This window comes from Crotalus tigris, unplaced genomic scaffold (assembly GCF_016545835.1).
Source record: "Crotalus tigris isolate CLP2741 ecotype Arizona unplaced genomic scaffold, ASM1654583v1 scf7180000019302.1197242, whole genome shotgun sequence".
In the NCBI taxonomy this organism is placed as follows: Eukaryota; Metazoa; Chordata; class Lepidosauria; order Squamata; family Viperidae; genus Crotalus; species Crotalus tigris.
In genome coordinates this window covers 154,147-179,979 of record NW_024097477.1, presented here as the reverse complement: position 1 = coordinate 179,979, position 25,833 = coordinate 154,147, and the positions used below count along the sequence as shown (strand labels likewise).

The following is a 25,833-nucleotide window of genomic DNA, read 5'->3' as shown; positions in this document are numbered from 1 at the left end:
TTTTGGACTGCAACAGAGTAAGAATGAATAATCCCAGACTGATAATTTTAAGCAGAATTTTGGGTGATTATTGGACATCCGGTCAATATAGAGCTTTTCAGAGAGGTCCTTCCAGGGATTCAACTGTAGGACACACCGACTAATGTCCAAAGGTGCTTTTTGAACTTTGTTTTTTCTTTGAAGATGTTTCGATTCTCATCTCTCTTGGATGAGAAGCGAAACATCCTTTTGAAAAAAGCACTTTTGGGATATCTATGACCTGGATGCCTGAGAATCTCCGTAGACATAACTAAAGTCACACAAAAATATAGAATCTATGCTCATTGACCCTATCGGACAAATATACTCTGGTCCTGAGTTTATATGCCATGATCACTCACCATCTTGGTAGGAAAATCTATGTCCAAGTACACCTTAACATACATACAGAATGATGCAGAACCTCGTAAATGTGTCTTGGATACATGCCATTAGATGGGACTTTGGGCTAGTTTTGGCAGGTAGAACAATCCTGTATTTTTTTCCTACCAGTGAACTTTGCTGGAAGAGGAAACTAATTTGAGTGAAATTCTCATGAGTTCTTACATTGTTAGGACATGCAAAGGGAATGTGTGGGTATTTTTTTGATTGCACCATTATTTCTCTGGTCATCTGCAGCCATCCAAGAATTCCATCCTTTTATGAAAGCCCAAGAGGGAAAAAATCACAGTGAAACTCCTGCCGTTGAATTTTCCCGGGCAGGAAAGTGGGAGCAGCCCAAGATGGTTTCAAGTGATGGAAGATTAATAATAATAATAATAATAATAATAATAATAATAATAATAATAATAATAATGATAATGATAATGATAATGATAATGATAATGATAATAATAATAATAAAGTTGGAAGGTCCCTTGGAGGTCATCGAGTTCAACCCCCTGCTCAGGCAGGAAACCCTACACCATTTCGGACAAATGGTTGTCCAGTCTCTTCTTAAAAACTTCAAGTGTTGGAGCATTCACCGCTTCTGGAGGCAAGTTGTTCCACTGGTTAATTATTCTAACTGTCAGGAAGTTTCTCCTTAGTTCTAGGTTGCTTGTCTCCTTGATTAGTTTCCATCCATTGCTTCTTGTCCTGCCTTCAGGCGCTTTGGAAAATAGCTTGACTCCGTCTTCTTTGTGGCAGCCCCTGAGATATCGGAGCACTGCTATCATTTCATCCCTCGTCCTTCTCTTCATTAGACTAGACATTCCCAATTCCAGCAGCCTTTCCTTATATGTTTTACCCTCCAGTCCCCTAATCATCTTTGTTGCTCTTCTCTGTACTCTTTCTAGAGTCTTAACATCTTTTTTACATCATGGTGACCAAAACTGGATGCAATATTCCAAGTGTGGCCTTACTAAGGCATTGTAAAGCGGTATTAATACTTCACATGATCTTGATTCTATCCCTCTGTTAATGCAGCCCAGCACTGTGTTGGCTTTTTTGGCAGCTGCAGCACACTGCTGGCTCATATTTAAGTGATCGTCCCCTAGTACTCCGAGGTCCCTCTCACAGTTACTACTATTGAGCAAGGTACCCCCTATACTATACCTGTACATTTGGTTTTTCTTGCCTAAATGTAGAACCTTACTTTTTTCACCACCGAATTTCATTTTGTTAGATAGCGCCCAGTGTTCAAGTCTGTCCAGGTCCTCCTGTATCTTAAGCCTGTCTTCTGGAGTGTTGGCTATTACTGCCAGCTTGGTATCATCCACAAATTTGATGAGTTCCCCATCTATTCCCTCGTCCAAATTGTTGGTGAAGATGTTGAAGAGCACTATACAACACAAAAGTAGCAGCCACAGCAGGCACCACAATGTCTTGTCAATTCCAACAACAGCACTGTCTGCAAGGGTGTTTATGTATGTCTACTTGATGAAAACAGCAATTCACATGCAAATCCTCTCTTTTTCATGCAAGCGTCATGATATTGCACCCCAGTCCAAAAGAGAACAGAGTACAGATAATTTTCAACTAGGAGTTTTGATTAAAATGAGACTGAAATATAGCAATTGTCTCTTTAGCAGACTAGCAACTGATTTACCTGTTCTCATCAGGAAACCCAATTTTAATACAGGCTTTGCCACCCAATCAATGCTGATGCAGCCATAGCTGCCATATCTTGGGGGTGCCTATACATAAGTTCTCAAAACATCACGAAGAGCAATTTAAAATAACTTATTTTACCATAAGATGTAGTAGAAAAACAGAACCTCTTTCACAGGCAAAGAAAATTTGAGAATTGCAATTTCTTCATGGAATTGAATTATTGGATTGTAGGCCACACCTCACTACCTTTTTATGATTAGCTTAGGGTAGTTAGCCGGCCATAAATTGCTACTCAGTTTGTTCCAACATTGGAAGGCTTACACCATTTGTACCAGGGGCCTGTATCAAAATTGGATTTTCTGAGGAGAATATAATCAAAGAGGTAAATCAGCTGCTAGTCTGCTAGAGAGACAACAGTTACATTTCAGTCTCATTTTAATTGAAACTCGTTGTTGAAAATTATCTGTTCTCTAGCCAAATAAATAAATAGATGAACTTTGGACAGATCACTACAGCATAAAAGAAAACACATAATCATCAGGGAATTTTGTTAGGAAAAAATAAGATTTCTTGATCCTGGGCTTCTGACCTTATCTTTAAATGACCATAGAATTGGCATTATTTTCATTCTATCGTACAACCTGTACTGGTACTACAGAGGAAAATATACTGACTCCTTTTGTTACTATGCGCTTGCTCAGCATGCAAATATATTTGAAAGATGGATGGAGACTAATTTAGGAACTATTAATATAACAAAGTGGGTGGTTTCATATTGCAGTGATAAGCTGTGACACTGTGTTCTGCCATTTCTGGAGAGAAGGCGCACATCAGGGGATACCCCCGCCGAGTCCCCAACCCAAACCTCTCCTTCCCTTCAGCTTTCTGATGTCACCTCTTCTGCCCATAAGAAAAAAAGCTCTTTGGGAAAGAAAAGTGGGCAGTCTGATTCAAATATGTATGGAACATTATTTTATGAGACCACCTCAAGATGAATCACTGTATACTGTGGTTTCATTTTTTTTCTGTAATTGTTCTATTTTTATAAGCCACCAAAGTCATGGGGATTGCAGAGCACACAAACAGAGTAAATTAAGTAAAATAAGGGATTTGGGCACAAGACTGTTAATTTGTATGGACATACACGTCTGTGTGTGTGGGGGCACATAGATAATAGGTAGACAACTAGAAAGAAAGAAAGAAAGAAAGAAAGAAAGAAAGAAAGAAAGAAAGAAAGAAAGAAAGAAAGAAAGAAAGAAAGAAAGATATTTGGGCCGACAGGGTGCATCAAAAAAACACTCAAGGTAAATCTCCTCCCCGTTTCTTCCCTCCCTGATACAGCTGACAAAGTGAGAAAGAGCCTGTGGTCTAGAGGTTAATACAGCTGCCTAACATGCACACAGCCCAGGTTTGAATCTCAGAAGGGTATGTCTGGCTGAAGAGAGTTAAGAAGCTCGAAATAGCTATTCCAGTTCTCCCTTTATTCTTTGTTAGCAATCTAAAAAAAAAAATGTATAGATAGATAGATAGATAGACAGACAGACAGACAGACTCAATTCACTGCACGAAGAAGCCCTCTTCATTCAAGGAAATAAACTCTAATTGACTGTGCTAGTCCAGTATGGGTTGATACATATACTTTTTTTTTTTTTTACTTTTCAGTCTAGGTTTGAAAGAGTGACTAGACTAGTCTCTCCGCCTATTATGTGCCTAACTGAAGACTAGAACCTGCTCTAAGTCCAATACCTTGATCACATTTCTCTTGGGCTAAGAAGGAGTGACCAGCCCAAAGTCATTTAACTAGCTTCCATGCCTAAAAGGATTAAAACCTGGGTCTCTCTGCCCCTAGTCCTGCACTTTAACTACTTTAACATACCTTCCTTCCTTCCTTCCTTCCTTCCCTTCCTTCCTTCCCTTCCTTCCTTTCTTTCCTTCCTTCTTTCCTTCCACCCACCCTCCCTCCCTCCCTCTCTCTAGCTCCTGTACCTACAGTAGACACCAACACTACTTCTGCTTTTTAGAATAAATAAGTGTAAAAGAAGCAGCTGCTTGTGGGGAAGACTGATTGTGTTGCAAGCTCAGAAGGACAGATGTGATTCAATTTTCAGAAGCCAATTATCTTGCCTTCCAAAGGCCTTGACAAGTATTTGCACAGACCAGAGAGGTAGAAAGCCACAGCAGAGAATGTGCTCTATGATCAATACAGACAGAGAAGGAAGAGGGTTGTGCAGCCACCTGCGGCCTTTATGCTGTAATGACAATGTTGTCCAAATGCAGCTCTGGTCCCTGGAGTGTAAAAACAGACCTGATCATACACACACACACACACACACACACACACACACACACACACACACACGGTTTGCTGCAGTGCTCGGTAACCCGGGCCATCCAGGATTGCACATCTTCCTCCCCAACAAACCACAAACACCTGGAACAGAACCGAGAGCCGAGGCTTCCAGCCCCCTGCCTCTTCAACAGCTGAACAGACAGCCCAGTCATCGTCCCCCCCCCTCCCCAGAAAATGTTTCCCACGGAAGTAACGGCCAACAAGCACAGGCAGCAGCGAACCCAAAGGGAAAGCAGGAGAAGAAGCCCAAGCGGCAGGAAGGAGCAAAGATCAACACAGAGGAGGTGACATTTCCATGATTTTCTCAGCAGACAAAAGACGGAGAACTGGACAAAACCCTTGCTTGGCTTTCTTTGGGATGAAGACTGACCGTTTTTTTGTTTGTTTGTTTGTTTTTGAGCTGGGAGCCGCTGTACCTGAGCTAAACATCTGCTCTCTTTCCCAAGCCAGGCTCCTTAATGTATTCCTCAATACATTTTGCACAGTAGGGCCAGGGTTTAGTTTTACTTCTAAAGGACACCATTTGTTGGCTGATTATTCCTGCAATGGAGCAGTTACTTTTGCCAGCCTGCCTGCCTGAGTAGAAAGTTGAGACTACATGAATTAGATTTTTATTCCTGCCTTTATTTTTTGATAAGAAACTCAAGATACCTAAAATTCCTTCCTCTTTCCATTTTCTCCATAACAACTCTAGGAGGTGGGTTGGGCTGAGAGAGAGGGACGGGCCCAAAGTCACCCTGCCAGCTTTCGTGCCTAACGTGGGACTAGAACTCCCAGTCTCCAGGGGATTGGTCCAAAGTCACCCTATCAGCTTTCGTGCCTAAGGTAGGAACCAGAACTCCCAGTCTCCAGGTGATTGGCCCAAAGTCACCCTATCAGCTTTCATGCCTAAGGTAGGAACCAGAACTCCCAGTCTCCAGGTGATTGGCCCAAAGTCACCCTATCAGCTTTCATGCCTAAGGTAGGAACCAGAACTCCCAGTCTCCAGGTGATTGGCCCAAAGTCACCCTATCAGCTTTTGTGCCTAAGGTAGGAACCAGAACTCCCAGTCTCCAGGTGATTGGCTCAAAGTTACCCAGTCAGCTTTCATGCCTAAGGTGGGGCTAGAACTCCCCATCTCCTGGTGAGTCACCTAGCTGGTTTTCATGCTTAAAATGAGACTAAAACTTACTGGCTTCTTGGTTTCTAGATCAGCAGCTTCACCACTACATCAAACATGCCTAATTTGCATGTGTGTATCATCCAGGCACACAAAAAAAATCCATAATATGCAACAAATGTTTAATGCTTCAGAAAGTCCAAATGGTGTCCAATCCTAAAACAAATTGCACACTTCTATTTTAATCAGTTAAATACATTCATTAACTATAGATTTCAATGTTTAATCATATTTGGACTAAGATAAAAAAAATAATTTTTCTTTCTTAAAATTTGATTCATACCCACAAGGAAAACAAATCACTTAACCAACAATTAATACTCTTCCATATTCCTCCCACACATTAATAAATGCAGTTGGCATAAAGAAGTCAGATTCCCTTGATAACTAAGATAAATGTTTCACAGGCTAATGTGGGAATTACCATATGTTTTGTGGATTCCATCAACAAAGACTAACAATGATCTGCTTAACCCAAGAATGTAGTCCTTGTTGTTCTCCAAGTCTAATTTGGCCACAGGCTTCATCATCTCCTATCACTGGCCACATTGACTAAGTCTTCAGCTGTTGAAACATCTGGAAATCAGAAGGGTGCAAAACAACTTTGATCCCAACTGAGCCTTCAATTGGATCTGGAAAACAATCTTCCTGTGTATGCAGAAAGATGCATTAAATGGTCAAATGGATTTAGAAGCACCCAATTCGATTTGATTCACAGACTCAATTTGGAGACTCAGCTAGAAGATTCAGTTGAAATAAGTGATTGTTATCCTTGAATTAATTCTTTGAACCAGCTCTGGTGGAAAACTCAAGTTCTCCATTCCTAAATGTAAAGCGTGTACACATTATACACACAAAATAGTCAAAAGCTCTCTAGATAATTCTAGTTCAAAGATGGGCTTTCACATGCTGACTGAGTTCTTGCATTGTCTGGGGTAAGAATCCCAAACAACTCTTTAAGTATGGTAAATATCCTGCCTAAAATCTTGAGTAGGTTCTACCAGTCAAAATAGAGAGCAATAAATTAGCTATCAATCACCTAACTTACTGGAAGTTTCTTGTGTTCTGTGGGCTACCATATTATGTGACCTCCTTGAATTTCTGAATGGCCATGGATTGGTGATAACCTTGCCTTGAAATACAAGAGATAAGTTGTACCCTAGTATCTTATCCAGCTTTTCAATAGCTATGACTTAGTTCTGGAAGGTTCTCGGAAACCATGCTCAGAAATTAAATAGGACGTCGCTCTCATCTCACTGAATCTGGAAGATCCTCTATCTTCAGGCAGTACTTTTTTTTGTTTGTTTGTTTAGAAAAGCATAATTTTGCAGCTACAGAAACTGGTGTCAGAATGCACCTCTCCAAGCAGAAAAAAAAACCAAAGGTTAATTCACTGTTATGGGCAGTGTAGAGGTGTGGAAGAATAGCTGCAGTCTTCTGGAAGAAGTACTCTTATTGAGCCGAGGTGGCGCAGCAGTTCAAGTGCAGTACTGCAGGCCACTTTAGCTGACTGTGTTCAGCAGGTCAGCGGTTCAAATCTCACCGGCTCAAGGTTGACTCAGCCTTCCATCCTTCCGGTGTAGGTAAAATGAGGACCCAGATTGTTGGGGGCAATGTAAATATATATATACATTGCTTACTGGTGTACACCGCTTAGAGAGTGCTTGCACTTAAAGTGGTATATAAGTCTCATAAATAAATAAATAAATAAATAAATACTCCTCACCTCCCCCCAGCCCACCCCCATCTTTGTAAAACTTGTGGGATCCAGGACAAGAGTTTTTGAACTACGGTTGAGCAGCTCAGAGAATTTTCAGATGATACGAAATGTCTCTGATTATGTTCCATTTCTTTAAAACTAGATATACGTGCTTTTGTAGTATAAGTCATGATAAACATCAAAACTGTTTTGCAATTGGAATCACCAAAACCTTGTAGACATCTGCCTTAATAATGGCACAAATCATCTTTTCATTCTGTCGGCCAAAACCCAAACAGGGAGCAGTTCAATTCAGTTCAGCTCAGTTCAGTTCAGTCTGAGGAAAGGAAATTAATTTGTTCCATCACAATTGTTATACAAATTCCTGGATTCTTCCCTGTTGAACATCAGGGTGATTTGAATTCTACCTTTTCCACAATGTGAATTCCCATCTCAAATATACAAACCATCCCAAATATACATATTAAGAAAAAGTGAAAAGAAAAAAAAGGAAAAAAAAGGGGGGGGGAAGCATAAATTCAGGGAAAGCATCCACAAAAAGCTGGTGGGTATGTACAGCAAATTCATATATTGGGGAAAATATGCAGCAAATGTATGTTTCTAACTGATGCCGAAATGGGATGTGGTAAATCAGTGTTTCTCAACCTTGACAATTTTAAGGCATGTGGACTTCAACTCCCATATAGCTCTCACCCAAGAAACAGGAAACAGATTCATTTTCACACAGAAGCTCTATAAAGTTTTTGGCAGCCCAGAACAATAATTTTATTTATATATATTTATGTATATCTCGCCTTTATTATTTTTATAAATAAAGGCAGTGAACACATGCGAAACTCCTTCTTCCTCCTATTTTATCCATCTGTGAGGTGAGTTGGCTTTCATGCCTAAGGCAGGATTAGAACTCAGCGTTCTCCTGGTGATTGGCCCAAAGTCACCTAGCTGGCTTTTATGCCTAAGGCGGGATTAGAGCTCACTGTCTCCTATGGTTGGCCCAAAGTAGAGCCCATGGCTTTCATGCCTAAGGCAGGACTAGAAATCAGCGTATCCTGGTGATTGGCCAAAATCAGCCAGCTGCTTTCATACCAAAGGCAGGACTGGAACTCACAGTCACCTGGCTTTTGGTATTCTAATATTCTGTAATATTGCCATGCTGTCATGTTGTAGTCCATTCAACATGGACTTTTTGTATGCCAAGCAAGTATTTCATCACCACACTGTAAACGAGAGAGAGAGAGAGAGAGAGAGAGAGAGAGAGAGAGAGAGAGAGAGAGAGAGAGAGAGAGAGAGAGAGACAGAGAGAGAGAGAGAGAGAGAGAGAGAGAGAGAGAGAGAGAGAGAGAGAGAGAGAGTCTAAAAGAGTTGTGCTATGCTTTGGAGTCCTCGTTCAATGCGCACCTTTGCTGCGTTTCATCTTGGAAAATTAGCCATTTCCACCGGCCTCAATCTGGCAGATCTGCTCTCCTACTAGGGAACTAAGAGCTGCACAGTCTGCCTCCACACGTGTTTGGTTTTCTTGGGGTGGTTTTCTTGGACTGTGATCTTGGCCACCCAACAATGCAGCTCTTGTTCCGCTTTTTTTTACATATACATGCTAGAGAGCAAGCCTGAATAGATCCATCTAAAATTATAAACAGGGGGCAGCCCGTAGGCTGAGAAAGATCACATACCCCATGCGGAGGCTGAACAAAAGCCCTGCTATTTCTGAACAATTAGCCAGCTAAGAGAACATCTATCCAAAGCACCACGTGCCTCCAAGTCAAGGCATTGTAAAACTAATTAAATAACACGCTTCTCTCCCCAGGCTGATCGCCTGATTAACTCTCTCTCTCTCAATCCCCCAGGAAAAACATCTCAATCCAGATGGAATCACACCAATGGTTCCTCTATTTTCATTGCCAGTTGTTTTCAAATGGCAAAATGTAGCTTCTGGAGTCTCCTGAATGTTGCTTTCTTTTCTATGTACCACTGCAACAATACTTTCAGTTTCCCCTTCAGAGCTCATCCCTCTAAAGAGTAACAAGCAAGCCTCTGAAATTTCATTTACGCATTCATAAATTTCATTGATGTATTCTTCCTCATTTCTTCCCCCAAAATACAAATTTGATTGAACCTTGTTTCCACCTTCATTCTAGCACAAACAGACCCACTCATATGGCAACTAATATATTCATGTTTGTTTGTTTTTCAAGCAGGTGCATTTTTAATAGATACATGACCTTTTCCCTGTTGTGCATTTTTTGCAGATAGATATACAGAATATCTAGTTCCCAAATGAAGCAGATGCTTTGAGTTGTGAATACATGACTCTATTCTGATACACTGAAAGAAAAACAGATTTCGATACAGAAGTATGAAATTTTCAGCAATGGGACCAATTTGTATGAAAATTCAGACTGAATAAATTTTCTCCGCATTCCTTATCCACAACCATCAATAAACCCATTCATTAATTCATTCATGCCTGGCTGTCTGCCTGCATTCATTCATACATTCATTCATTCATTCAATCCTGCTGGCAAAAATGTTGAAAGAGAAGAAATAGTAAATAGGGAGCAGTACCTGCCCTCATTCTGAAAAATCGATAGGGACTACAAAGATTGCCTGCAAAATGCAGGAAAACCAGTTAAAACATCTATGAGATATTTGACATTTTAAGCTAGGAACAATCGTCATTCATTTCAGGTCTGGAGATGGTTTAGTTTGTTGTAGGAAACCTAGCAGTTATCTTAGCACATTTCAAGAACCAGGCCATCACAAATGACTTTAATAAGTACAGTACGTTGCTATTTTAGAATTATTTGTAGATTGCCTATTCCTCAAAGGATTTAAGACAATTTAGGGTGCAGTACAAAGAAACACTAAACAGTCTAAGCTTGCTGATTAGGGTAGACCCCTGCCATCTGCATTTGTTCTGCAGAATAAGAACATTTTAAGGTCTTCTATAAGCAATTGGGAGGAGTTCTTATCATGAGAGACAAGGCATTCAAAAAGCCATTTCATCAAGGTCTCACCCTTCTCCACCCCACTACCAGTTGTGTAGGAAAACTAAGCCCCGTAACTAATTTGCTTGGGTGTAGCATATGACATGCACACAGCAATTGTGTTTTGTTAATCTGGTTGCAGAGTTTGGACTGATACGCTGGCTGAGGAATTCTGGGAGTTGAAATCCATGAGTCATAAAAGAGCCGAGTTTGAAGACCCCTGTTTTAGCATTTATAAATAGGATTTGTGAATTAATATCTAGGACAGAATATCATCTGGCAGGGCACAGGAAGAGAAACCTTTCTATTATGGCATCCTTCTTTGGAACATCACCTCCCTGCAGCTGGAATGTTGATCAGCATGATCAGGCTTGATCCTGGTAGCCATTGGGATGGCTTTGAAGAACTTAGCTATGGGGGCCAAAATATACAGTGAAGATTGTGGCATAGTTGTGTTAAAGGCTATGATGGTTTTTTTTTTTTACATTGGCTGCCCAATATGTCGTGATATTGCTGTTATTTGTTGTTTTGCTGTCTGTTCGCTGCTTAGAGTCATGAAGTTGAAACGGGTGGCCGTAGACGTTTAAATAAAATAAATGATCTCTAGGTGCTTTCCTGTCTGCCTTGCTGATATTAAGGTAAATGTGGATTTTTTGTAGCAACAGACTAGGTAGGCATGGTGATGAACACATCACATCATCTCAGTCAGAACAAAGAATTCCTAACAAGTAACTCTGAGCTTCTTTTACAATATACCTTTTCAGCTCAGTGTGTCCAGAGATGAAACTTGGTTGTGTGTGATAGAAGACCTGACATGGAGTCAGGTCAAAAGTCATCAATTGCCAGCCTTGTTGACAGTTTAATCTGCCTTCTCTTTGCACCTCTGGCCTATGACCCCCATGCATTTTTGACAGTTGCTTCTCTCTCTTTTTTTTAATGGTATCAAAGTCATTTTGATTTGACCAACAAAGCTTACCACAGAAAAAAAATATTCCATGAAGGAAATCAAGGGATGGAGGAAAAAAGAGGTACCCAATAACTATGAGTAGATAAATCTGACTTGCAGAAATAGATGCCCACTCTAATAGCCAATATATTAGAAAGGAATTTTGACACAGTTTCTGCATGCAGTTAACTGCTTTACAACTTCATCAACTTGCTGATCTTCAAGCAAGAGCTGACAGAAAGATCGGGCTTTGACCAGAATCAATAGAAAACTAGGATTTCCTGGAGACAAGCCAGAAATCCTAAAGGTCCATAGTTACAGTAATGAAGCTAATATGATTTATTTGCTAAACCTCTAATAGGCTTACCTTGTCAAAACGCATTAAGACTTAATCCATTGCTTGATCAAGTAGATCATGCTGCCCCTAGTGGGCAGATTATGGAACTGGACACTGGAGTATCTACCTTATAAAGGTTAGAGATACACTGAAAGAAATAAAACACTGGGAAGGAATGAAGACCTGGCCCCTCGCATATAATTTAGCGCATGATATACCATAACATCAACTAACTATATGGTCTCAATTAAAATATGTTAGGCAATTTTGTGATCAGCATGTACAAGGTCAACTCCTACCCAGAAGCTCTATTCTAAAGCATCTATATGTAGAAGGAATAGATGAGAAAAGCTACTAAAAGAAAAGATACAGAAACCTAAATACCCAGAATGGCAATCTGTAGTTCATATACAGCTTCTTCAGTTTGGGTAAATAAGAGTGTTTTTTTTTTTTTTTTCACAAATACATGGGTCAGCAAAGAGAATTAGGCAGTCGTTGCATTCTTCATAGGGTTATTTGCAAATATTTATCCTGAGATTGTTATGGAAACAAATTCTATAAATTCCATAATCAACTGGTTACCAGAAGCTCAGGAGAAAAATACGAATAGTGGAATTTATACAGAGCAACGTTTTCCTAAACTTCTTAAGTGGGTTAGAAAGTGGCTTCCCTGGAGACCTAGACTGAAAGCTAACCAGATCATCTTATTTATAAACATCTGAAATGTTAATGAAGTGACAGGCAGGAGGAACCAGGAGAAGAAAATTAGTGTCCCAGTTTTAAAGGCCAGTTTGAAAAACGATTTATGGTCTGCCTTGCAAAGTAGTATTGATATGAAGATCAAGTAAAATCTGCTCCATCTTAGAGAGAATCTTCTACTGCAAAGCTCTTGACTCCAGTAGTGGTGAAATAAGTTTAGACTGAACTTACTTGATGCATTGACAATGTGGTAATCACAAAAGCACCGAGCTATTTACAACATGTTGTATCTCTTTCAGTTTTTCCTGCAATGATTGTGTCATAATACAATCTCACAGGCATTTGAAGAAGGTCTATAAGAGAGGTAGGATGTTGGCAAAAGGCGCCATATTGTTTTCCATTTAAAAAGAAAAGGAAGATAGAAGAGCTTCTTTATCATTTGATGAAGTACATAAAGAACATGCACACATAATTTATACATTTTTCTTACAGTAAAATTTTTTCTGAAAGCAAAAAAAACCCCAAAGCTGCTCCCACTAAGCTTCTGGGCAGAGATAACTAGCTAAGTAGACTAGAGAAAGAGATAGATATAGTTATAGATATGCATATTGGGGTATATATTGTATTGGTTTCCCTTCAACTCCCTTTCTGAATAGCCTCTGAGTATTTCCCAAGGAAATTTTTTGCATATTCCAAAGGATTCTGGTACAGATTTGGAATGCCAACACCTCCTTTTATATCATAATCTAGGATGCTATAGTTGCCCATTATGGGATTAATAATGAATCTATAATATGTATTGACCAACTGATACTGTTTATGATTATCGTTTATCATATTCACTACAGCTATTTACTATTATATTAATTAGTGTTAACTGAACATATGTACCCAGACAATAGTCTGTTTGCTAAAGCTTGAAAATGTTACTGGGGGGCAACCCCAAAGTTGTTCCCAATCCTGTTCCAATCCCAATCCCGATCCTAACCCCATCCCGAACCTTAACCCCTATCCTGGTCTTATCCCTTCCCCAACCTTATAAAACTCAATAAAAACCTTTATAAAAAAATAATGAATGCCAAGTTGCGTTTTGACTGCTTATGCAGAAATTCTTCCCGACTTTTTTTTTTTTAAGTCCACCAAAATACAGTTTATAGAAAGAAGAAGAAAACCACAGGCTGTTAAAAGCCAAATGTCTTCTGAAGGCTTGCATAAATGGTTCCAGTAATAAAATTCATCCTATGACTGTCCCATGGCAGAGCACCCAAGGCTCCCCTCATTCATTTTCACGTAAAGAAAATCTCTTTCCTTACTTTCTCAGCCTGATCATAGTTGTGGGAGGCCCTTCAAACTCACATGTAGCAGCTGCGAGATCTAAATGTTGCTTAATTCCTTGGGAAGTTCATCACAATTGACCTAGCCTGCAGAAGACTCTTTTAAAAAAAAAAAAAAAAATCCCACAAGGAAGATGCTGATCTGTAAGGAAGCTATCTGAAAATTTATCTATGACTATAGTTTTTTTAAACAAAATGGAAAAGGATTAATTTGCCTGTCTCCAAATTTCAGTTGTACACAAAGATATACTGAAAGATTGTTTAAAAAAACAACAACCCCAAGATGCAGAAAGGAAAAGTAGGCTTAGGTGCAATAAATGCAGAATGTTATATAGAGTGAAAAGAAATGTTTAAAAAATGCACAATGTTGTATTGTCTTTTTTTTAAAAAAAAATTGCACACTAATGTAGAAAGGAGATTGAAACCACCACAAATGAGCAGTGATAAAGAGGACTCAAACAGAATGGATTGATTTTTTACCAGCATCTCTTTTGTAATATTCGAAATATATTCGTATTGAAGAGATACGCTATTCTGTTAGAAACTTTCCCACGTGCATTTTGTTATTGTACAGAGCCTTGTTCAACAAGCAGATAAACTCTAAAATTCATATAACGATTTGGTGATAATTTCAAGACTCCTTTAAAGAAAAAAAATGGATGGGCTTGAATCCCACCATTGCAGCTGCCCTCTTGACCTTATTGCGGACCCCCTTGAACCTAGCTGAGATTTAGATGCACCAACATACAAAAAAAAATGCTGTATCTTTAGATAGAAATGCAATTCAATTCTGCAGAAGGGGGGATTAGGATGGGGGGGATTGGTTTAGTCCCCTGTTGCAACTAAGATGGGCAAATAACCCAACCTTCAGCTTGATTTTTATTCAATAAAAAAGTGTCTGTGTAAAAATGCCAGTCTCCCCAATTGTCCAGTCAAGTTTGAAAGGAGCTAGTTTAATGCATTGGGCTGAGTTTGCAGGTCAGTTGGGAAGGTCAGTACAACAATGCTTCATCTCTGAACTAGAGCCTCAAACCCACGCTTTGTCGAGATTTACAACTACTGATGGGCATCTTCCCTGCAGCTCTCTTAGGATTCCCCACCTTGAATTCAGACTTGAACCGAACACCTCATTAAAACTGATCAGAACCAAAACCCTACTGGTAGACTTCATCCCTCTACCAGGACATAAAAGCAGATGATGTTTCCAACCTCTGATACACACAGATGACTACTGGAAAGGGAACGGATGAAAATGCGCACTTCAACATAAACTCTGCCTCTTACTGGCCCACGATGGTGTGATTCAGACACAAAAGGGCAGAGCTTGCCTCATGATGTCATGGTGCATGTGTCATCATCATTCTGGTATTTCAGTGGTCAGGACCAGTTGCCTGTGCTGATATTCAGAGATATACTGGTTCTGAGAATGGAAATTCTACTTAGGCTAACCTGGATGTCACACATGGCAGCAATCTCACACTCCTCTGGCATTCAATGTCAATGGAAGTCCGTGTATCCTTCCTTCCTTCCTTCCTTCCTCCTCTTCCATCCATCCATCCATCCATCCTCTACAAAGATACCAGGAACTGTTGATTTATCACAACTGTTGTGCTTTTCATAGTCAATGGTCAATGTCCCAGAATCTTCATCTACCTACAATCCAGGTAGGAAGCCACTAGGCAATATAGCTTGCCTGCTATAAAGGCATTTGAGCACAGAGCTTGTGCAGGTGGAAAGGGCCACTGGGTAAGACAACAACAACTAGCCGAAGGCTGTGTCTGAGTTTCTGCCTTCTCTCTCCTCCCAGCCTTCACAGCAGCGCAGCTTGGTTGGCAAATCCAGGGTTAACCTTGGAGGACTCCTGTGTAAAGCAGAGCTTTCTGGTTTATTTCAGGAAGGGAAGTGTGTGCCTGCCTGATTAGTGGATAGTTTCCTCCTTTCCCATAACCTCCAGACCCCCATGGCCTGAATGTTTACTTTCTGAAATTAAAAAAAAATCGGCTAGTGTTTTTTTCTTTTCTCTTCCCCCCCCCCCTCCTCTGCGTGTGCTCCTACCCCTACACGTGTATTTGGAAAGAGTTGGCTAAGAGTGGGTGTGGTGGAAGGATTAGCTGAATGGGATGGGGTAGGCACAGCCCCCTCCCTCTTTCTCCTCCAACTGTTTCATTCTCTCTCTCTCTCTCTCTCTCTCTCTCTCTCTCTCTCTCTCTCTCTCTCTCTCTCTCCAGCTGCATCCTCTAAGCTGAACTCCCTGGCTTCAGGTTAAGAGAGGGAGAAAGGGGGAAGGACAGAGAGAAATAGTAATGAGAAAGTTTGGTCTCCTCTCCAGCAGCTATAAACACAATGAACATCTGGCAAGGGAATGGTTCCAGGCTGCCAAAAAAGTGAAGGGGGGGGCAGGGAGGAAAGCCTGAGTTATTTTCAGGGTTTCAGCCCCCTCCAACATTCCCACCCTCTCTCTCTCTCTCTCTCTCTCTCTCTCACACACACACACACACACACACACACACACACAGAGAGAGAGAGAGAGAGAGAGAGAGAGAGAGAGAGAGAGAGAGAGAGAGAGAGAGAGAGAGAGAGAGAGAGACTTTTCCACTAGTTTGGCACCAAACACACTGATCAAGTCATTCCCATTCATGATAAAACCCGAGAGGAAGTCCTTTTTTGGCTTACCAAGTTTTTCTAAAAGAACAAGCTATTATTCCCACAATACAGGAGTTGCCGCCTGCTTCTACGTCTGAATTTGCTCAGACAAACCATGGTTCATCCTGATCAACAGCAGGCATGCAACCATCATTGTTAACTCTGACATCTGGATAGTAATTATCAGTCAATAGGTACAGAACCCCAAATTTAGCACATTGCATGCATATCCAAAATAGTAGGATAAATAAAACGATAAATACATTTTTAAAAGATGAATCAGTGCAGCACAAAATATGAATATGCTTACTGCTTCCAGGCAAATATCTCAGAGTAACTTTTTGGGGATTAACTCATCCCAGGACTGCTAAAAGCTGGACTTGCTCCATTTTTATTTGGTCTATCCTTACTCCAAATCCAATATTTTTGAAAAAATTGTATAAAAGTGTAACTTCAAAGAATATTAAGGTGTTCAAACTCCCCAATCATACGTATCACTGTGTACAGGAACACCTGACCAATGGAATAAGGTTCAATTGAATTTTTTTCAAACGGAATCTTTGCACAGTCCTGCTATGTTTGGGTCACCATGATGTAAAAAACATGTTGAGACTCTAGAAAGAGTACAGAGAAGAGCAACAAAGATGATTAGGGGACTGGAGGCTAAAACGTATAAGGAACGGTTGCTGGAATTGGGTATGTCTAGTTTAACGAAGAGAAGGATGAGGGGGGACATGATAGCAGTCTTCCAATATCTCAGGGGCTGCCACAAAGAAGAGGGAGTCAAGCTATTCTCCAAAGCACCTGAAGGCAGGAGAAGAAGCAATGGATGGAAACTAACCAAGGAGAGAAGCAACCTAGAACTAAGGAGAAACTTCCTGACAATTAGAACAATTAACCAGTGGAACAACCTGCCTCCAGAAGCAGTAAATGCTCCAACATTGGAAGTTTTTAAGAAGAGACTGGACAGCCATTTGCCCTAAATGGTATAGAGTTTCCTGCCTGAGCAGGAGGTTGGACTTGATGACCTCCAAGGTCCCTTCCAACTTGATGATGATGATGATGATGATGATGATGATGTTGTTCCATTGAAGGGCAAATCCACTAAGAGTTAGGGGTAGATCTCCATGAATTTGGAGAACAAAATCGACATCGCCTAGGGATTCAAAGCGCATGGGATATGCTAAGAATAGTGCTGATTTTCAAGCCTTTATCCATGTTTCCTGGTAAAATACATGGGAAAAACCCTTTGGGAGGAAAAATCCACTTAAGGTTAGGGTTACGTCCCCATGAATTCAGACAGGAAAATGGATTCGGAACGAATGGGTGTGCTTAGGAGGGCGCTCACTTTTCGATCCTGGCTTATCTGCATCTCCTGGTAGAATACATGGGAATCCAGGGACACCGGAATTGCTTAATGACCACATGAGTCACTTAAATAACTGCAGTGATTCACTTAACAACAATGGCAAAAGTTTGCCAAATTGATTGCAATTCACTTAACAACTGCTTTGCTTAGCAATGGAATTTTTGGTCCCAAAAGTGGTGGTAAGTCAAAGACTACCTATATCCCACTGTGAATAAGAGCTAAGGCCCTCAGTGACACAAGGGAGTCTCTTTCTCCAAACATTTTGGGATGGGGGGGAGGCTGAGATACCCCTTAAGAAACCCATGCAAGTTCTTTCCTTGAAACCCAGGCGAGGGAAGACGTGACTGCAGGGAGTAGATAGGCCGCTTGCCATTTGCCCCTTGCTCATATCAAAATGTAGGAGCTATTCAAAAAGTTTTAGGAAGACGGAAATATCTCCAAATGGTTGCTGGGCAAGTCCATTCACATGGGCAAATGGGAAAATACATACGATTGTAGAAACGGGGTGTGGAGGCCAGCAGCAGCCAGAGACTGGAGGCTGAATGAGATGCCTGAACAGAGGCTTTTGTGCGGGAGGCCCTTTTGACTCACAGACCCACCAGCCAAGGGAAGACTAGAAGCCAAGAGAGAAAGACTTCACTCATTCATGCAGAATTCCCGGGCAGCATCCTACCCAACCGCTGCCAATGGCTCCGGGCTGCTCTTGGGCACAAGACAGTAGGCAGGAAAAATACAGAGAGATTGAGGGGGGGGGGGGAAGGCTATGAATGAGGCCAGGCAGCTGCATGATCCATAGTATACAAATGTGTTTTTATTGCCTAGTTTCATTGCCTACTTGACTACCATGACTTGACTACCATGTGCAAGTCAAAGGGCAGTTTTTCCTTGCTTCCCATTACTTTCGTCTCTTTCTCTTCCTCTCTCTCCTCTCTCACTCTTTCTCTCTCTCTCCCCTTTCTCTCTCTCCTTCTTGCTCTTTTTCCCTTTCTTTCTCCCTCTCTTTTTCCACCTCCCTCTCACCTCTTTCTTCCTAACCTCTCCCTCTCTCTCCCTCTCTTTGTCTCTCCCTCTCACCTCTCTCTTTCTTCCTCCCTCTCCCTTTCTCTCTCTCCCTCTTTCTTTCTCTTTCTCCCTCTTTCTCCCTCTCCCCCTCTCTTTCTTTCTCCCTCTCTCCCTCTCTCCCTCCCTCTTCTCTTTCTTTCTCTGGTTTGCATTTCCTCCATAGCCTTGATTCCTCCCTCTGCAACTTTGTGCTTCTGATGCCCCTTGGTAGGGAAACAGAGAAGGCCTGAAGTGTGCCATCATAGCCTTGCCCGTTTCCCCTGCTGCTTTCCTCCCCCAAACCTCCAAGCCTCCCTCCCATCCCCAGCAGATGTGCCTTCTTTGAGAAAAGGAGTCCCATTCATCTCTTTCGAAGGAGTGCGGGGGAGGTGGCTAGGGGGGGGGAATGGGGAGGGATGTCAGAAGGGGCTGAGAAAGGGAAAAGAAGCTGCAGTTAAAAATAGGATAAAAGAATGCCAAAAAAAATGCAGAGCATTCTCTTTTAAGCCCGGCTTTGAAAATGCACTGCAGCTGGAGAAGCCATTGGGGCTGCTGAGCCATGTTGGCCTTTGCAAACACACACAGACACACACACAACAGGGACACATCCTGCCCTTCCTCCAGGAAAGAATCTGGAACTGGGCCTAGAAACTGCATACAAAGAGAACTTTCCTCTAGGGAGGAGAGAGAGAGAGAGAGAGACGGAGGGAGGGAGGGAGGGAGGGAGGGAGAGAGAGAGAGAGAGAGAGAGAGGGAGGGAGGGAGGGAGAGAGAGAGGGAGGGAGGGAGGAGGGAGGAGAGAGAGGGAGGGAGGGAGAGAGAGAGGAGGGAGGGAGAGAGAGAGAGGGAGGGAGGGAGAGAGGAGAGGGAGGGAGAGGGAGAGAGAGAGAGAGAGGGAGGGAGGGAGAGAGAGAGAGAGAGAGGGAGGGAGGGAGGGAGGGAGGGAGAGAGAGAGAGAGAGAGAGAGGAATGGGGAAATAGCCTGGGCAGAAGACTAGTCTCAGGAAAACAAAAGTGGAGAGTGTGACACAGAAGGGGGAAGAGGAGAACTGCCACCTCTTGAATCAAACCATCCACTAACAATATGCTTGAAATTTATTTGATCTCACTCCGAATCTACAGGATCATCCCTGGCTCATTCAGAATAGGAAAATGGCTATCCAGAGGAACAGAAGCAGGTTTCAGCAGCTGATATGGGCTCTCCCAGGGGTTACTGGACTGCATTACCCATCATTCGTGACCACAGGCCCTGCTGACCAGTGCAAGGTGGCACTCAAGTCCAACCCTGTGCAGAAGAGTATCCAATTTCCCTTTCCTACCCATGATGTTTCTTCATGACCATCGGTAGTTCACAACTTATAACCATTCATTCTCCGGTCACTGAGCCTTGACTACGGAGCTACGATGGGGATGCTACAAATATGGCTCTCCCATTGTCCATTTTTGGTCTAAATCATGGGCGCCCAACCTTTTGGCTTGCCTGGACTGTTTTGAATGAAGAGGAATTGCCTTGGGCTGCATACAAAATATATAATATAGGTAATGTATATAAATAACAAACTTCCTTTTTAAAATATTTTTATTATCTTGTGGGGCCACATTGCTAGCTGTCCAGGGACACATATGGTCCATGGGCAGTGGTGGGATTCAAATATGTGAACAACCGGTTCTCTGTGTGGATGCCGCTTCCAGAAGTCCATTCTAGGCCTGGGCAACAAAAAAATTAGCTACCATTTCTGCCAAATTGGTGCAAACTGGCTGAATCCCACCACTGTCCACGGGCCACAAATTACATCTAAATTAACTTCTAAAGGTTTTCCAGATGCTTTTCAGTCCAACTGGAAAATGCTGGGTGTAAAATTAAAATACTCTCTCTATAAAATTCAGAATGGGTTCTGTCCCTTAAAGCTACAGCCCTATGCTTGCTCCAGTGTAAAACTTCTATTTTCATTATGCAAGTTACCTGCTTGATAGAATATTGCAGAGAAAATAAGTGCCTGCAGGGGAATCTAAAAATAAATAAATAAATAAATAGATCGAACTGGAGGCTGTGATTGTGTGTTAAGTCTCTGCTCCTTTTATAAAAAGGGGTGGGGCTTTGATCATGGGTTTTGGCTCCATGCTGACTATTTCAATCCCCTAGGGACACCCCCAAAACAAAGGGACTCTTTCAAAAAGTTTTTTTGTAATAGTTGGTCACCATCTAGCATACTTGCTCAGCTTTAAAAAGCCACACCTATAGACAAGCCTAATTGTGTAAGCAGATTCAAACTATTTATTAAAAAAAAAAAAAAAAACGGTCTACGCTGATAGACCTCAAGAACTTCAGATTTAGGCTGCATCTGAAAACTGCAAAATTGTAGCAGAGGAATCTGTTGAGGGGATCTGGAGAGTTCCTTTTGCTAGGATACTGCACCGGTTGCAAAGCGTTGCAAAACATCAGATAGCAATAGCAATAGCACTTAGACTTATATACTGCTCCATTGTGCTTTACAGCCCTCTCTAAGCAGTTTACAGAGTCCGCATCCATCTGGGTCTTCATTTTCTCCTGCACTTATCGCAAGAAACGTCTTAAGGTATAAAGGATATATAAAACTTTGAGGTTTTTAGAATATGAAATTAGGTAGGATTTTCACGCAAAATGAGCTCAGCTAAGCAATGAAAATGTCCCTGTTGTGGATTGATTTGATGGTGGGTGGGTGGGTGGGCTGGAGAGAGAAAGAGAGGAATTATATTGGAAGCTACTTCCCAGTTATGGAAAGGTGTCCAAAACATCTTTCGGTCTTTTTTTTTTTTTTTGTAGGTGACTTCTTGATTTATTGCATTACATTACATTTTTTTTCCCCTCTTCGGAGATACATAGAACTCTTCAGTAATGGAATGTCCATAATAACCCTGAAGTAGGTTGAGAGATACTATACAAATGCACAAGATTTGTACACAATTTGCTTGGGATGCAGTGGCTATGCTGGGTTGATCCATTGCTTCTTCAATCTCAGCTGGTTCTTCTTGGCTGTTCCTGAGCAGATCAGAATCGTGACCATAAACCCCCACCACCCACCCCCACCGTCCTTTGGGAAACCAGGGGTCCCAAGAGATTTAGAAACAAGCGTCCCTGTGCATGTTTTTAGAGCTAGAGCTCCATTCCACGGCTGACCGCAAGAAGAAGAAAAAATGATCGTACCTCTTTAGAAATATCTTTGGAACTCCAGAGATAAGATTCCAAGGCAAATTCTTGCATCTAAATGATCTGTCTTTCAAAAAGATGCAAAGCCTGGGTTTTAAAGCTCAATGAAGTTCTAAGTCATGCTTTCTTCCTACCAAAGCACTCCATAATCTTATCTGCATGCAAATAATCTTGCTGTGGGCATCAAAGGCCAACATTGCGCTGTCAAAACAAGCAGTGCCCCAATTTTTCCCTTCCCCCTGGAATGTTTCACATTTTCACTAGAGAAGACCCTTGCATCAGGCTTGGTGCTTGGCATTTTGTGGACCCTTCCATGAAACTTTCTCAGAGCAGTATGAAATAAATAAATGCCTTCTTCCAGTTTGTTTCAGTTTCACCATCTAGTTCACGACCATAATGGCTGGCATGGAAGGCAAACAAACAAACAAACAAACAAATGCAAAAATAAAACCACGATGGTCTTCCAGCCAAGCAGAAGCAGACCAGGTGCAATTGAATAAATGAAAATAAAATAATAAATTAAATCAAATCAAATTATAAAATAATACAATAAAATAAATAATACATAATAAAATAAAATAATAATAAAATAAAATACACCATGGGCATGGCACTCCCGCCATAGGATGTATTATGTGCTGATGTACACAAGTTTAATATAGGTGTTATATTGTGGCTGCCGTGTTCAGTATGTTTCTGTGTTTCATTTACGCATTTTATTCTTAGGCGCGTAGATGTTTACCTATTAATAGCTTTGAATAATAAATAAAAAAACAAACAGATTAGACCAAGTAGGTGCAAGGCAATTTTATGTAACTCCTTCACTGTGCATTGGTGTACATCTCTTGAGATGTACAACACAGTAATAGCTCTTTACAGGAGGACAATATTCTTGTCACCTCCATATCACGGAGAGATTGTGAGAGAGTGGCTTGCTTAACATTTCCTGGCAAGTTCCTGGTAAGGGCAAGAAGTAGAGAAACTTCTTGATTTGTAACTCATGACGTTATACTGTAGCAAGGGAGGAACACAAGACACATTTTCCAGCGAGCAAAGCCAAAGAAAGAGAAACAGGATTGCTTCTACCTGTGCTGTAATATTCTAAGCCTGTGGGCACTTCCTGGATTGCAGTCTCATCCCAAAGGGAACAGATTGCCCTCTGCTGGTAGCAAGTGGATTGGAACCCACAACTCATCCAGGGGTCTTCGTAGGAACCGACATCTCCCTGTCTCTGTGGGAAAGAAAAAGACCGAGATAAAAAAGGAGAAGTCTACTTTGGGAGAGGAAGGATTGTTTAGTTTGCTGACATAAGTGATGACTGCCCTTACGACTTCTTGTTAATTTGTAAAACATGTATTCTTTATTATGACGAATTACGGGATGTATTTTCTGAATACATCACAAACAATGAGGGTGAAGGTACGTTCTCCGCACTTGTGGGTTGGTTTCTAAACATTTTGTTACCAGGCTAGGTAACATCTTCAGCGGAGTTTAGGGGATGTCAGAGTCAGACTTCTTCTGTTCATAAGGGCTTCAAGTGTGGGTGTATCCAGTGAGGGTCTTCTGGTGGGTCTTCTGATGGGTCAGGTGTGAGTCATCAGTGAGAATCTTGGATGGGTCTTGGGATGGGGAGGTTACATCCAGTCAGGGTCCTTAGGAGTGAACTGCTGGTGGGGGGGCTTGCGTGGGTTGGGTTGGGTTCCAAGACCCATCACAAGATCTTCACTCGACACACCCACACCCACCCACACCCATCACAAGATCTTCACTCGACACACTCACACCTGAAGCCCTTATGAACAGAAGAACTCTGACTCTGCCGTCCCCTAAATTCCGCTGAAGATGTTACCCAGCCTGGTATAATGAAATGTTTGGAAACCAACCCACAAGTGCAGAGAACGTACCTTCACCCTCATCCTATACGCGAGCTGCAGATATTCACCACTATTGCATCACAATCAATGCTATCCTAACGGGTGAAGGAAGGCCTTACCCTTTTCAACTTCTGTCCAGATTAATTGCCTCACCTGTTGATTTGGCACAATATTATGGTTGCAAAAAGCTAAATGAGTCCTAAATAAAATATACCGTCTGCGTATAACATTTGAGCTTGGATATATACTAAATTAAAAACTGCAAGCATCTAGATCTGTTTTATTCCTCGGAAGTACTGCAAAGAGTTTTGCCCTTCTTACCTTAAAGGCTAAAGACTTATGCTGGCTGGTTTATTTTAATTTTTTAAAAAAGTGGATATAGTCCCAATGTTGAATTCCTACAGGAATCCTGAAGTTCGGGAATAATAAATGAACTGCAAGGCACAAAAAAATAGTTGTTGGAAGTCAACAGGGCTGAGTACCAACTACTTTCATCCTGTAATAGTTTTTGGTCAATCATATGTGAGACCAGCCAACCGGAATTGACAAAGCAGATAGACTGGGCTTTGATGTAACACTTCCTATTCCCACACGTAGAACAATCCTGGTGTGACTGAGGACTGAGTGATACAATAGCTACAGTCACCCACTTCAGGTCTCCAGAGATCTGGGCACTTTAAAATACATATGCTAAACAAAGGAATTGCTTCCCAGCTATGAAATCCAAACACGAGTGAGTAATTGTGACTGGGCACTTGGTCACAATATGGCACAGAACAGTGTCTCCTCAAAGTGTCGGTCTCCTTTGAACAACCCTGAGTAAAATCCAGAAGGTCTAATTACTCTGATGTGCCGCAAATGCTTATCATACCATTTTCTCCCCATTATATCAGCCTGCCTTCTAGTTCGACCCCCTGCTCAAACAGGAGACCCTGTATCATTTCAGACAAGTGGTTGTCCAGTCTCTTCTTAAAAACCTCTGGTGTTGGAGCACCCACAACTTCTGCAGGCAAGTTGTTCCACTGATGAATTCTCCGCTTGTTAGTTTAAATGTCCATGCTTTCCATGAGCAAGTTACTCTCATACCCTACAGTTTTGCATTTCTCCCTAAAATGCACACTTTTTCTGCGTACAGGAAGTCCTCGAGTCACAACTGTTCATTCAGTGACAATTCAAAGTCACAATGGCACTGACAACAGAGACTGATTACCATTTTACACATTTACAATCCTTGCAGCAGCCCTGGGGTCACTTGATCAAAATTTGGATGCTTGACAAATGGTTCGTGACAGTTGCAGTGTCCCAGGGCCATGGGATCACCGTTTCTTTCCGACGAGCAAAGTCAATGGGGAAGCTAGATTCACTTAACAACCGTGTTACTAGAAGTGCACCGATTCACTTAACAGCTCTGGCAAGAAAGGCTGTAAAATGGGATAAAACTCACATAACAAATGTTTCACTTAGCAAGAGAAACGTTGGACTCATTTGTGGCCATCTTATGATTTAGGATGAATGAATTTTATGATTATGATGATTTATCATTTGTTGCTAGTATGTACACCAAGAGCTTATACACCGGAGACAAATTGCTTGCGTGTCTGATCACACTTGGCCAATAAAGTATTCTATTCTATTCTATTCTATTCTATTCTATTCTATTCTATTCTATTCTATTCTATTCTATTCTATTCTATTCTTGTGTCTAGACTAGTCTAGTCTAGTGTATTCTTGTGTCTATTCTATTCTATTCTATTCTGTTCTATTCATTGTCAATTAAAGAGAGAATCTATCTGTATTTCTCTTTTTCATTTTAGAGTGAAGGTAGACAGACAAAAACAGACAGATGGGTGACTGAAAATCAAGCAATTTCTGTCAGTGATGGCCCAAGAAAGATGCTGCAAGGGGATGTGTAGTTCAGAATGCCAAAAGTTATTACTTCAGCTCTGGATAATGATTACAAAAGTATGTCCATGCAGACTTATCTTCCTTTGATTTCAGAAGTTATTAAGATCAAACCCAGTAGCTACAAGGTATGAAATTCTATCTTCTCTGAATCAATCGCTACATTCTCTGAGTAAAGGAATGCTGGGCATCTATAGCTCTCCAGCTCTTTAGAA

The 25,833-nt window shown here is 41.3% G+C and overlaps 1 protein-coding gene across 1 annotated transcript in view; it reads right to left on the bottom strand.

The window, feature by feature from the left end:
• The window catches only part of ETS1 (ETS proto-oncogene 1, transcription factor), a 106,119-nt gene that overhangs the window by 68,768 nt on the left and 11,518 nt on the right, over window positions 1–25,833 (bottom strand). Inside the window, exon 3 of the mRNA XM_039361576.1 lies at window positions 22,929–23,073. Within this exon, the coding sequence (XP_039217510.1) occupies window positions 22,929–23,073 (145 nt within the window). The remainder of the gene's footprint in view (window positions 1–22,928; window positions 23,074–25,833) is intronic.